The sequence below is a fragment of the Clytia hemisphaerica genome, unplaced genomic scaffold (genome assembly GCF_902728285.1).
Source record: "Clytia hemisphaerica strain Z4C2 unplaced genomic scaffold, Clytia hemisphaerica genome assembly, whole genome shotgun sequence".
Lineage (NCBI taxonomy): Eukaryota > Metazoa > Cnidaria > Hydrozoa > Leptothecata > Clytiidae > Clytia > Clytia hemisphaerica.
Genome location: NW_027103308.1, coordinates 140863 through 154653, shown reverse-complemented (window position 1 = coordinate 154653; position 13791 = coordinate 140863). Strand labels below are relative to the sequence as shown.

The 13791-nt window shown below is 33.4% G+C and overlaps 1 protein-coding gene across 1 annotated transcript; it reads left to right on the top strand.

The window, feature by feature from the left end:
* The first annotated feature begins 7394 nt into the window (after positions 1 to 7394).
* LOC136812523 (uncharacterized) lies at positions 7395 to 8912 on the top strand. The gene has a single exon (XM_067069054.1). It carries the CDS (start codon positions 7537 to 7539, stop codon positions 8698 to 8700), a length of 1164 nt encoding a protein of 387 aa, XP_066925155.1. The 5' UTR covers positions 7395 to 7536; the 3' UTR covers positions 8701 to 8912.
* The last annotated feature ends 4879 nt before the right edge of the window (positions 8913 to 13791 follow it).

The following is a 13791-nucleotide window of genomic DNA, read 5'->3' as shown; positions in this document are numbered from 1 at the left end:
AATATTAGTATTACACGTTTTTTTTTTTATTAGAACACCTAAAATTTGGCTGAGCCTGGATGTGCTTATTTTTTTAGCAATTTTCAGCCTAAAATGTTCTTAAATGTGTTCTTAATTTTTCAGACAACTCTAAATCGACAATATGATACAAAATAAAGAGCACTTAAATTTGGCAAAATTTGGACAATATTTGACTCTCGACTTTTGAAGATCCACCCCTAAATTCGGTTAAAACTGCTTAAAAAGAGGAAAAAATTGTAGTTTCTTGTCATTTTTTTCAAACTGAGGCTGGGCATGTTCTTAAGATGTTCTTAATTTTTCGACGAATTTCAGCCTATATGTTCTTATAAACTAGGTTCTAATAAAAAAAAACGTGTATAATGAAATAAATATTAAAAATCCGATAAAGAGGCGCAAAAGAAGTGGATGAAAAACAATCCGACCTACATGTTTTTTTTATAAGAACAAACTATACTGTATAAGAACGTAAGGCTTCGATGGCCAAAATGCTAAGAACAAGTTATGAACATTTCAAGGCTTTGTGGACTCTAAAACACCTAATTTCTTAGGAAAATGAGCAAAAACTCACAAAATGGTGAAAATAAGAACATTATAAGAACTTTCTTAGGCTCGAAGCCCGAAAAGTTAAAAACATCTGAAGGCTTCAAAAATTTTGGATGTTCTTATAAAAAAAACCTGTAATATTAAAAATACGATAAAGAAGCACAAAAGAAGTGGGTTGAAAAATAAATCCCGACCTACGCTCTATTTCTATTTTATCCGTGTAAAGGAATGTGTAAAAATTTCGATTAATTTTTAATATATTATTTTTTGGAACAGGTTAGATAACCAAGGACAGGATCCAAACAAAAGAATAAACGGAATAATATACACGTTTTTTATAAGAACAAAATATAGAAGAACTTCGGTGGCCGAAAAATTAAAAACTGGTTGAGAAAATTTAAAGGCGATATAACTCTATCATTATCAAATCAATCCTATAACACCCGATTTCTTAGGAGAATGGACAAAATACCTCACAAAATGGTAAAAATCAGAACATGTTTAGAACATTTTTGACGCTTGAAACTCAAAAAGATTAGAACATCCCGAAGGCTTCAAGAATTTTCAAAGATATTCTTTTAAAAAACGTGTATTCTTTATAAGTTTAAAAAGATTCATAAGCATATGAAAGACGTTTTTTTTATTAGAACACCTAAAATTTGGCTGAACCTGGATGTGCTTATTTTTTAGCAATTTTCAGCCTAAAATGTTTTAAATGCGTTCTTAATATTCTTCAGACCACTCTCAATCGACAATATCATGCAAAATAAAGAGCACTTAAAATTGGTAAAATTGGGACACTATTTGACTCTCAATTTTAGAAAATCCATCCCTAAGTTCATTTAAAACTGCTGGAAAAGAGGAAAAATTGTAGTTTCTTGTAATTTTTTCCAAACTAAGGCTGGGCATGTTCTTACGGTGTTCTTAAATGTTCTCATAAACTGGGTTCTAATTAAAAACGTGTATCGCACTTTGTTTCAGAAACCCTAACTAAAAAGGGGGGTTTTTAAGGGTTTAAGGAGGTACTCGATTCTGACATTTGTTTGATTTTTCCGCCGATTTTCGTGAATTGTCAAATTGAGAGACAAAATTCCGCTTCTTAAAATTTCTTTCAAATTCAGCATCAGCCTTTTTTCTAAACTGTTTTTATTTTTTGAGATAATTTTTTAAAAGCTCATTGTTCTTTTAAAATGTTTCTCCCAAATAAAGAGTATACAAGTTTTTTTATAAGAACAAACTATAGAATATAAGGTTTCGATGGCTAAAAGAACAGGTTTAGAACATTTTATGGCTTTGGGGACTCTTTAGAACTTAAAAAGTTAAGAGCATCGAAAGGAGATGTCTTGGAGTTTTTACAAGATACTTAACTAATTGGTCATTTAAAGTGATAGAGATGACGCGTTCTTTAGAAAAAGTAATAAGATTCTTTTATTACATCTTAACGACCAACCAAATCAAATAAGAGCTTGTAAAAACTCCAGCTTGTCCCCATCGAAAGAGGCTTCAAAATGTTGGATATTCTTATAAAAAAACGTGTATCTTGAATAAAAATGGTACATCCTTTCTACCCTGAGCCAAGAAGACTGAATCTGAATCAGTAACAGAAATGTCATCAAAAATGATAAGGTGAAAATCAGGTATAAAGAAATAAAGTCTAAAATGACTCATAACAGGCTTTTCCATTTAAAATCCCCCTGTATGGGGAAAAACCTTTTAAGGTCAAAAATAATTCTTGAAAATGTGTGGATACACTCTGGAAAAAAAACTCTTGGAAAATCATTCCTCATACCTTAAAGTTACTGTGAACGGTCTAAAATCAGTTTTTTACACCCTGGAAGGTTTAGAATAACATTTTACCCCCAAGAAAAATTAAAAACTTTTCCTTAGACCCCCTCGAAATTCTTCTTCGGATTATCCCCTGGAAATATTCGTCCACTCCCCTGTATGGAGATAAAATGGAATGCCCCAATAGCAATAGGAAAAAAGCACAATTCGACTAAAAAAATAAAAAGAGCGGAGCCTTGATAAAAAGATTTACTACAAGTCTTCTTCTCCAAGCAAGTGTAATAATTCTTTGGTTCCCCGTGCATGTTCGAGTTATGGAGACTATTTGGAGATTATTTTTTTATCATTTTTATGAGTAAAAATTTACAGTCCTGTGGAGTGAAAGAACTTAAACAGCTAAAACAAAGGTTAAATTAAAGGACCTCCAAGCTCCAAGGTAGGTCCAAAATGACAAAAATGGCAAAAATAGACCTAAAAATGGGAAATTAAAAAATTGCTGAAAAAGCAGCAGTTTGGTTAGAAAAAAATAATGGTTTAAAATAAAAGCAACCAAATATTAGGCTCATTTAAGGGGACAAATTTACACGTTTTTTTTTATTAGAACACCTAAAATTTGGCTGAGCCTGGATGTTCTTATTTTTTTAGCAATTTTCAGCCTGAAATGTTCTTAGATGCGTTCTTAAATTTTCAGACTACTCTAAAAAGACTACGCAAAATAAAGAGAACTTAGAATTGGTAAAATTTGACAAAGGAGTTTTTTCCGGGACACCCTGTATAGTCACTCAAGAAGCTAGAAGTAGTGCTATAGCAGCTTTTTGTGCGGGGGGAGGCGTACGAGGGTCCTGGACACCGAAATACCGACAATTTCTCACAAAATCACCGCAATACCGAAACATTTTTTACGAAGTACCGACACCGACATTTTTCAGTTTTTTTTTCAAAATTCTAATATGAGATAAGAGGATAAGAGGAATCTGAGAAATAGCCCTTGATTTAGTACCGTTTCTCCGACGTTTTAAGCAAAATTACCGTATCACCGATTGAAAATTTAATATTTTCCGTCACCGAAAAGCATCTCAAACACCGAAATACCGACGCAAAAAAGGTCAATACCGACACACCGACAAACAGGTACACGCCCCCCCCCCTTTCACAGGTATCGTCGTTTTAGATTCTAAAATATGATTTATTTATTGAGGCTCCAAAAAGGAATCCAATCTTTAAAAGCCAAACGATGTCTTCTAACATTACATCATGGACCCGACAGCTGATTGGTTGTAAGTGACGTATTGACTGATTTTAAGTCACTTGCAACCAACCAGATGTTAGGTCCGTGGAAGATATTGCAATGGTGCATATCATGAATAATTTTGAATGTTCATTTCACAAGTTTGTAAAACTTCGCGAAAAATTAAACCACAATTTCCTCATGCGTGTAATATATCCGTGAAAAATCAAACACCAGTCAAATGGCAAATTAGTCTTTCTTAACTAATTACGTCAGTATTCATAATCAATATCTTTGAGCAACAATTATCATTATTTTTTCCTTCTTTCTTTTACTTTTCCTGTTAATGAAATACTTGTGAATATCTGAGGAGTATCAGGTTTTAGAAATACCATGAACGATGATTCGTTCGTTCGTTCGTTCGTTCGTTCGTTCGTTCGTTCGTTCGTTCGTTCGTTCGTTCGTTCGTTCGTTCGTTCGTTCGTTCGTTCGTTCGTTCGTTCGTTCGTTCGTTCGTTCGTTCGTTCGTTCGTTCGTTCGTTCGTTCGTTCGTTCGTTCGTTCGTTCGTTTCGTTCGTTCGTTCGTTCGTTCGTTCGTTCGTTCGTTCGTTCGTTCGTTCGTTCGTTCGTTGAATTTTCACTCATTTGTTCACACCACTAACTGCAGTAAAAACTTAACTGAAAGTTTTGATCTTCAAAATGTAACTTCAGTGGTAAATTTAAAACCTAATAAGCATTTGAACTCCGCTCTTTTAAATAAAAAAGCCTAAACAGGATGTACCTCCGCAAGGTTCCCCCTTTATCAAAGCTGATAGGGTATCTTCATTTACACCCCTGTGTCACAGATCCGCTGGGACCACTGGAAAATCTGGCAAAAATTTCGTCCCAGTAGGAAAATACCCCGGAATTTTAGCCCCACTGGGAAATTGACTTATATTTCATCCCCACTCGAAATTAAATGTTTGAAAAATTGCACTCCAAAACCATCCCCACTGGATTTTTTTACCTTTGAACAATAGAATTTCTATCCCCATTGGGATTTCAATAAAACATTTTTATCCTCACTGAGGAAAAAAGTTCCACCGGGGCTGTGAGACAGGGGTGTTCATTTGCAGATTTCAGGAAATGGCTCTGCTACAGGGTTTTTCGTCTTTACCCCCCCCCACCTTCTTTTTCGATAATTTTGGGAATTTTTTTCGGGAATCTAACAGGTTCCAACACTCAAATGACATTGGTCAAAATTCCACAACAAAGGTTGTAAAAGGATTTCAACCCCGAATACAAACAAGAAGTCGTCGTCGGACAAATTAGAATAAAAACCGAAAATAGATAATATGAACGTACCACTAGCTATCTATAGATAGGTTAATTTTTTCAATCTTCCCAAAAACTGTATTAATATCGAAAACGAGTACTTTTCATATAGTAAGAAGTCTCTCTAATCCGAAAACACAATTTAAAGAATGCATCATATATTAGGTAAGAAAAATTTAAGCGTGGCTCGATTTTTTGGATTTAGAAATTCAGTCCCAAAGCTTATCGAAAAATTTGGATTTAGAGTGCGTCAAATCAAGGAACTTTAATGAAACTTATCTCTTTTATTTAAGTTTCTTGGTCAAAAGTATGGTTCTACAATGGTATGAAAATACATGCTTCTGAGACAGCAATTGTTTAAATCAGTATTTAAAATATAAGGAGGCTGTTCAAACGATTTTGAAAAAATGAAACCAGGAAAGTTCTTTGTTTTTTATACAAGGAAGTAAAAACTGAAGGAAAACTCGATTTACTTATCAAAATTATTTGAACAGCTTAAGCAGTGATAGCCCACAGGCATACAAACAAAAAATATAGTTTGCTTAAGTATTGCGTCCGCCCAGCCACTTCAAAACTATATTTCGGAGAAAAATGATAATCGATATTTAAAAAGAGAAATGTTTTAATAACTACGGGGTTTTATAAACATCGAAAAAAGGAAAAAGAAACCGAAAACCAAACAACATGAAGATTCAAAAGAAGGATCTAAAAATTTGAAAAATTATAGCCCAGCGTCTATTCCGTCAGTAAATTTTGAAAGATTGACCTCGACTTTTCTTTTTTTGGCATTTTGAGCTTAAAATCGGTGTCACGGTGTCGAAGAAAAGGCCGTGGTCGTCTGGTACAGGCAAATTTCGCACGCCCTGCTCGAGGACTGATCATAGGGAGCGGTTAAATTACCATCCCCCTTTCATAATAAACTCCCAAGAGTATAAATAAAGCAGGTGATAAAAAAACCTTTAAGCCTTTCCTTGCACTGAGTTTAAAACTAAATATTCAGGTGTTCTTATAGTCTAGCTATCGCTAACGTTAACTCTCTCTAATTCGAACCTTTATTACTCGAATCTTTCTGTAATTCGAACTAAATTCACATTTAGCCAAGAAATACTCTCTATAATCCGAATATTTCTATTCGAAGAAAATTCTTGGTTCCTTGACGATCGAATTAGAGAGAGAGGGAGTTAACTGTGTATGGTTTATCTGTTTGGGATGAGATGGAGTTTTTACTTCAAAAGCTTCTAATGAAGTATGTAAGTGAAAGTTGACATTTGGTTAGTAAATTTGCGGTTTTCAAAATACGCGCCTTTTTATAAGAACCAGTAAACTTCAGTTTTAAGAGACTTTTATACAAATTTTCAACCTCGTATTCTAACAAAATTGTTTCTTATAAAAAAGTGTGAGTGAGAACGTTTTCGAAGAAGAAGTACGGAAGAAAAAAAAACGTTAATCTTCTTGCAATAAAAATGCCTTATTCTATTACAGATTTCATATAAATAATTTATCAAGTTTAATTCTTTCGTGTAGTATTTGCTATTACTACTGAGGTATTCGTCCATGTAATCTACCTAGGTTAAAAACACACAAAAATGCCTAAATTTGGACTTAAAAAGACAAGTCTAACCTCATGACCAATACATTACAAACTGGTGTCTAATTAATTCTATAAGTCTTAATTTCACCGATAAAGCAGTAAAAGTAGTAGATTTGCTTTAATGTTTGACCAGAGGAAAAGTAATAATAGAAATTGCACGGATGGGCTCTTGCAGAAACTTTTTGTACGTGGGGGGGGGGGGGGGGTGTGGAGGATATATTAGATATTTTGTCCGGGAGGGGTGTAATTAAAAATCGGCAAAATGTGCCATTTTTTTTAGGGGCAAACTTGCTTTGATTAGGGGTGATTTTGAATGTCCGGGGGGTCAACTGATGCTAGTCCGGGGGGGTCAAAATTCACAATGTCCGGGAGGTAAATTTCCAAAAAATGTTATATCCTCCACTTTTTTTCTGAAAGAGCCCAACTCCATGTCAATTCACAAGATCTTGAGCAAATTTAGCCAATCTTGCCAATTCTTAAAATTATTTCTTAATTTTTTAAACCAAATTTTAGCCTTATGAAATGGATTCTAATAAAATTTCTTACCATATCAAAACAGCCAAACAGGAAAAAAAAATCCCCCAAATTAAACACAAATGGTGTATTAACATAAAGGAGTGTCAACTCCACCCACCATTTTAATTCGAGAGAAAAAAAACAAAAAGTCGAAAAACTGGAACAGCCAATCAAAATGAACAATGTTTTGTTTCATTGTTATATACACAAAAAAAAAAAAAACAACAATACAAAAACTATTACATTATAATATTCGTGTGAGAGAGTATCATCATCAAAACAATAAGAAAGCTAATATATTCATTATTTATGAGAACATTATGTTTATAGTCTTTTCGAATAAAAAAAAAACATTAGACAATACATGTAAAAGTGCGGCGGAATAAGTAAGAAAAAAATATCATTTAAGATTGTAGTTTATGCCGTTAAGATTTAGTTCATAAAAAGCGATTCAAGTAATCGGACGATCATTCATCGACTTAACTTGATTTAAATAATCGCGCACTGTACCAGAATTTTGTAACTGACAATATACAAAATGGCTACATCAAAAACCGAAGAAATTGCACTGCGTTTATGGAAGCTGAAGTCATCGACATTGGAGCTTGACATTATGAGGAAATACCCTGCCGCAAATGCCATGAGAGCCCCATCATCGGATGATGATGTTTCAATGAGCGATGTAAGCCCTGTTAGTGAGATACCATCTAGGAAACCGATGTTCCCTGGAAGAGGAAGATGCCAGTCAAATACTGGAGGGTGCCAATCACCTACCTCTAGTATTGAGGAGGAAGCTAGCAGCAGATCAACAAGAAAGAGTAGCGAGACTCAACAAGGGAAGAAGGAGGATGTCAAACCAACTCAATCTTACATTGCTCTGATCGCGACTGCCATCTTGAAGTCCAAAGACAAACGGTTGGTACTATCAGACATTTATAAATACATCTTAGACAATTATTCATATTTTCAAAGCCAAGATAAAAGTTGGAGAAACAGTATCAGACACAATTTATCCTTGAACGAATGTTTCATCAAAGTGGGACGTAGCGAACAAGGGAAAGGACACTACTGGGCTATCCATCCAGCAAATTATGACGATTTCTCGCAGGGAGATTTCCGTCGCCGACGTGCTCGGAGACGAGTCCGCCGTAGCTTCATGGATACGCACCCGTACACTGGATATCCACTACGCCCGTATTCTGGAATTAGCCGTCCTGCTCAAGGATACACGGAGCGCGAGTTGAGTGAGTATCCCGCTTCTAGATACTTACATGACGAGCCTACTACTATGTACCGATCACAGTTTTACAGAACGCAAAAACCGAACTTCGACAGTCTGTTCACATGCTGGAAATATCAACCTTCAAAATATCAAACTTTCGATAAAGTGAAAATCGATAAAAAACCGATTAACGCCGTGTCACCGAGAACAGCACCGAGTATGAACGAAGATGAGATGCAAGTACCAAGCCCGACGACTTTGAAACGACAGTCTCCGAAATCTGCCGCGTTTAGTATTGAAAATATTCTCGGTAATAAACTAAAGAGCAACAATGAGAACAGTCAGACGAAGAAAGAAACAATAAAGAATAAAATGAATTCTATGTATAGCTTTCCATTTTATCAACCCGTTCGGGGTTTGCCAATGGAAACACGGGACTTAGATTTATATTTACCAAAGAGACTATCGCATTCAGTTTGAAAAGATTTTGTGAAATAGTAATATTAAACTTAATATAAAACGATATTGTACATAGAACATTTTAAAGAAGACATTTTAAATAGTAGTAGAGTTAACGTTTGAGTTTATCATAATTTTAAACAAACATTTATTTTTCAGTTTCCTTTTTTTGTCAAAATTTTTAAAAATTTAAAATTAATTTATATAAATTTAAAAGACGATACAAACACATTTGAAATCAGATAATTTGTATTCACTTTATATAAAATCGTACACAGAAGGTGAAGAATGGGTCTCCAGGATTTATATACAATCAATTCTCTCTCTAATTCGAACCTCTATTATTCGAATCTTTCTGTAATTCGAACAAAAATATTGGTCTCCTCAGCTGGTAATACTGAAATACTTTCCTTAATTCGAATATTTCTCTAATTCGAAGAAATATTTTGATCCCTTTGAAATCGAATTAGAGAGTCTACTGTACTATTATTATTCGAACAATCTCTATTAAAATAGTAAATGATGTACTTCTCATGTACCTGAGGTCATGTGACCTTAAGACTATGCTATGATTCATAAAAACTAAATTGTTGCATTTGAATAATCTTTTTCTTGCTCCTCCATGTCCTAGAGTGTCTCTAGAAAAGCACTTCAGACCAAAATTTTACATAATTAACCCTTTAATAGTACCTTATACCAAAATTAGAGCACATAATTGAAAAGTTTCTAAAAGACAGACACTTTTGATTAGCGGACACTAACCCTATTCCCCGCCCGAACCCTATTCCCCGATGATGTTTGCTAATTGGAGGTTCCACTGTGGCCCATTTCTCTGAAAAATCACTAAGAAAAAAATGAACAGGATTGAGAAGCTCCCATTTGTCTAATTTCGGAAGTTGTCCTGATTTTTTTTAAACAAGCTACGATTTTAAGCTCCCCCAGGGTCTACCTGACATCAATGTATGAAATTTGTTTTAAAAAGCGTTTATCCCACAAAAAAAAGCAATAAAATGTTTCAATTATCCCTAAAATAGTTAAATCTCAGACCCCATGGTATAAATGCTTGCAAGAAATATTTGCATGAGTAGTGTGGGAAAAGGACATGATGATAAATTCGAAATTAGCCTCATTAAAAAAATCGTATCTAAATTAGTACGGTTTATTGCAGTATGAAGGTATATTAACCTAATTAGTAGGCTTCTGGTCATCCTCTAGCGAAAAAAGTTTCTCATATAGGAAGTATATCTATAGAGGTCTGCGATTCAGGCTACCTAATTAGGAAAACTTTGTTGCAAAAGATCTTAGTTAAGAGAACTGAAGACAGAAATGGAAACATTATAAAAAAGATTTAGCTGACAGAAATGAAAACAGAAAACATAAACCGGCTTAAAAATGGTACACTGCTACTATGAAGAATTAAAGTCGGAAAAACTTATGTTAAGACTTCGAACTAAATTTGGTAAAAAAAATTAAGAAAAAAGGGTATGTTTTTTTGTCACAAATTCCCATTAAATATTTAGATCATTTTTAGCATCTGATGTTAGGATAGGGTGTGGGTATGTGTTAAGAGCTGGTGTTTACTTCTATACGCCGACTCGAAAAGTTGGATGCGGAAGAATCTACAAAATACAAAACATAACACGCGCTACTTAGCATATTACATATCATTATGGTTGTTCGCTTTTTTATAAGAACAATCTGAAAACAGCACCAAGCCTGGAATTGCTAAACTTTAAGAAAATCAAGGTTTAAATCAGGTATAAAAACGCCTCAATCAAGAAAATGTATCCATAACTATCTGGTGTTTAGGTTAAATTCCCACTCTCGGGTACCTAATAGCATAAAAATGTCCTCGGTTGGAAAATTTCGAAAAAGAGGCTAATACGGAAGAATTAGGACAAAAGAGGGAACTTTCAAAAACAATTTCCCAAAAATTACTAGGTGGGGGGGGGGTGGAATAAGAATGGAAAATTTTTGAAAAATTAATTAGCGAGGAGACGGGTATTAGGTACCTGAGAGTAAGAAAGAGAGGTGAACGCTTGTTTTATGTACATTTTGGCTGAGTCTGAGATTGTTCTTAAATTTCTATAGCTCCAAACAATAGAGCTATTGTTCTGATGAAGTTTATTTTGAGACAGTAGGTAGGTGTTCTTGTAAAATGGTTCTTATAAATAAAAAAGCGACGTATAAGAGCAACATTTCAGGTGTTATAATAAAGATTTAGGTTAACTAAGAAGAAATAGATAGTGACATACTTTTGCCCGAAAAAGAGCAAGTTTTGGTATAAAGTTTAGCATATTAAAATGTTCTCTAGAACATGAAAAAAAATTCCATTGCATGGGGACATACATATGTTTTTGATGGCGTTAAAAATCATTAATAATGCACTTTCGGTATTTATACAAGTTAATCAAGAAAAGATTTTTCAAAAAACACCTAGATAATTATAAGGGTGCTTCATTTTTCTTCGATCAGGAAAAAAAATGGTTGTTTTGAAGTGAAAATAACAATGCAAAAATAGTGTGAACGTTGGTTTGCTATCATGTATACAGTTACTGTATGAAACTAAGAGGAATGCGGGGGACAAGTAAGCTGTGAAACTCAGTTAAAAATCAGATATATTTTTTTCTCATGAGGCGAAAATAAAAAAATGTAGTGTTTCCGGAATGCAGGTGAAGGTAAAAAGTTCTCATGCGGTTAGCCGAAACAAATTTTTTGTTGCTATTTTTGATAACTATAAGATCATTGAAATAGAACTTTAAAGATAACTTTTATGTACAAACAGTATGAAGTAAGCCCTGAATACTAATGTATTAACTACTAACGAACGAAACTTGATTTAAAAGCGGGAATATCTAACCAACCGACCTTTGATAGTTTGAGCGGTCAACTTGATTTTCTTTATGATGAACCATATAGATGAACCCATAGTCTGCGGCCGGGTTAGAAAATTCTATTTTTTTCACCCGGTCGGTTTCCGGAAACACTACATTTGTTTTATTTTCGCCTGATGGAGATTTTTTTTATTTCTTTTATTTTAAGCAAAACTCAGCCTAATTCACTTAACGGGGTTTAGGGTAATAAACAATAAACACGTGTAACCTTTTGTTTCAGTAGAAAAATATCAATTTAAAATATTTAACGCCCGTATCACCCTTATCAAGAAAACAAGCAAAATAAGGTACTAAATAAAATACTCGATTAAGTAAACTTGATTATTATACTCTATTTTTATATTAGAACCAGTAATAAGGTTCGGTTGTTGTTATTCTTTGGCAATTTAAGTTTAAAATTGTTCTTATCTTGTTCTGAATTCTTGAATTTTCTTGAAATTTCTAATTCACCCTATTTCGAAATTCTTGAGAAAAATTAAAAAAAACTCGGGTTATTACAAAAAAATACCGAAAACCGTACGAAAAAGACCGTTCGATAAGATTTTGGGTTGATTGTTATCAAATCGGACCTTTAAGTCGAATATCAAAAAATTTCAATAAGTAGAAAACTTAAGGAAGGGTTTAGAAATAGGGAAAGTTCCAATATTCATTTTTCAAAGAAGGATTCCTTTGTTAGTTAAGTTGTTAAATTTCTTTCAAAAACTATGAAATCTTTCTTAGTTCAGTATAACACTTTTTAGGAAAATTATGATCGATTTTGAAATTCAATTTACTAATATATCCTTAGAAAACTGATACATAGGGAAGTATTAATCAAAAGAAGGAGAAAAAAACGAAATGAAATGTGTCATAAAAATGGGCAGTAGTTTGTTACAGCTCCGATAAACAAAAGGCGTTTATATGTTACCGTATTAAGCCCGCCTTACTGAGAGTATTATCACGCGCAAAACGTTATATGAACGTCAATAAGACGTTTACATCACATCGAAAAAGTGTGTAAACAATTAATAATGTTTGAGAAACAAATCAAATGAATCAATATTAGGATATCCTCTCTCGTACATACTATTATTAGGCTATTATCAAAACAAAAGCCGTATCCCCGCCTAAATTACGCTACATTCGATCAAAGTGGTGAAATTCACGCAAAACTTATACATTACTTTTTATAACAACTCTCTCCTACGTAGAAGCAGGAGTACTAAGCTTAAACATTTTTTATATAAGAACAAACTATATAAGAACATAAGTCCTCGATGGCCAAAATGTTAAGAACAAGTTAAGAACATTTTAAGGCTTTAGGGACTCTTAAAACACCCAATTTCTTGGGAAAATGGACAAAATTGCTCAATAAATGGTGGTAAAAATTGTAGATGCTCTAATAAAAAAAACATGTATGATTCAAAAAATTTTAAGCTGAAAATCAGCTTGGAAAAAATGTATGAACGAAGGAGAGAATAATGTGAAGAGTTTGTATATTAACAGACAAATCCCTTCACTCCATATACAAATTAAAAGAGGCGGGACAAATTTCATCAAAATTTCCTTGTAATACAATTGCCCCAATTAAATTATATTACATTATTATCTTAATACCCGAATCAATATCATGTTATCTTTTATAATGTGTAATTGTGTTAAAATAAATGGGCATGTTATAATTTCGATTTGGACAATTTTGATTGTTTAGAATAAAAAGGTGTCAAAAATGTCTGATACAAAACCGTAATGGTTAGTAGACACAAAACAATGTTGCTAATATGTTTTTTTCCAGCATCAAATATAAAATAGTAAAAACATATTTCATGTTTGACAAGGGGCGGGTTAAACGCCCTATTGTGAATTTCATGTTATTTAACTTATGTGAAAACAAGTTCATTAAAATTTTTCTTCATTTCCTATATGTATACATAATGATGAAAGCGTGTCTGAGATTTATTAGCAAAAAAAGTTATATTGTACTGACCTTTGATAATTACTTGATTGGTGTCCTGCCAAATATTTTCTTTCGTAATCTTTCACACCACTCATGAAGATTTGATGATAGATTGATATTAGATACTGGGAAATTCATAATGACAACCTGGAAAACCGAGAAAAAAATGTGCCAGTTTACTGATTCCAATTGAGTTACAATTGATACACGCTTTTTTTTATAAGAATAGTGTTTTTCAAATTCGTCATGAATATTCTTAGCTTTTTGGGAAGAATAATCCTG

Coding starts and splice junctions, on each gene's coding strand:
- LOC136812523 (XM_067069054.1), top strand. CDS start 7,537: ATGGCTACATCAAAAACCGAAGAAATTGCACTGCGTTTATGGAAGCTG.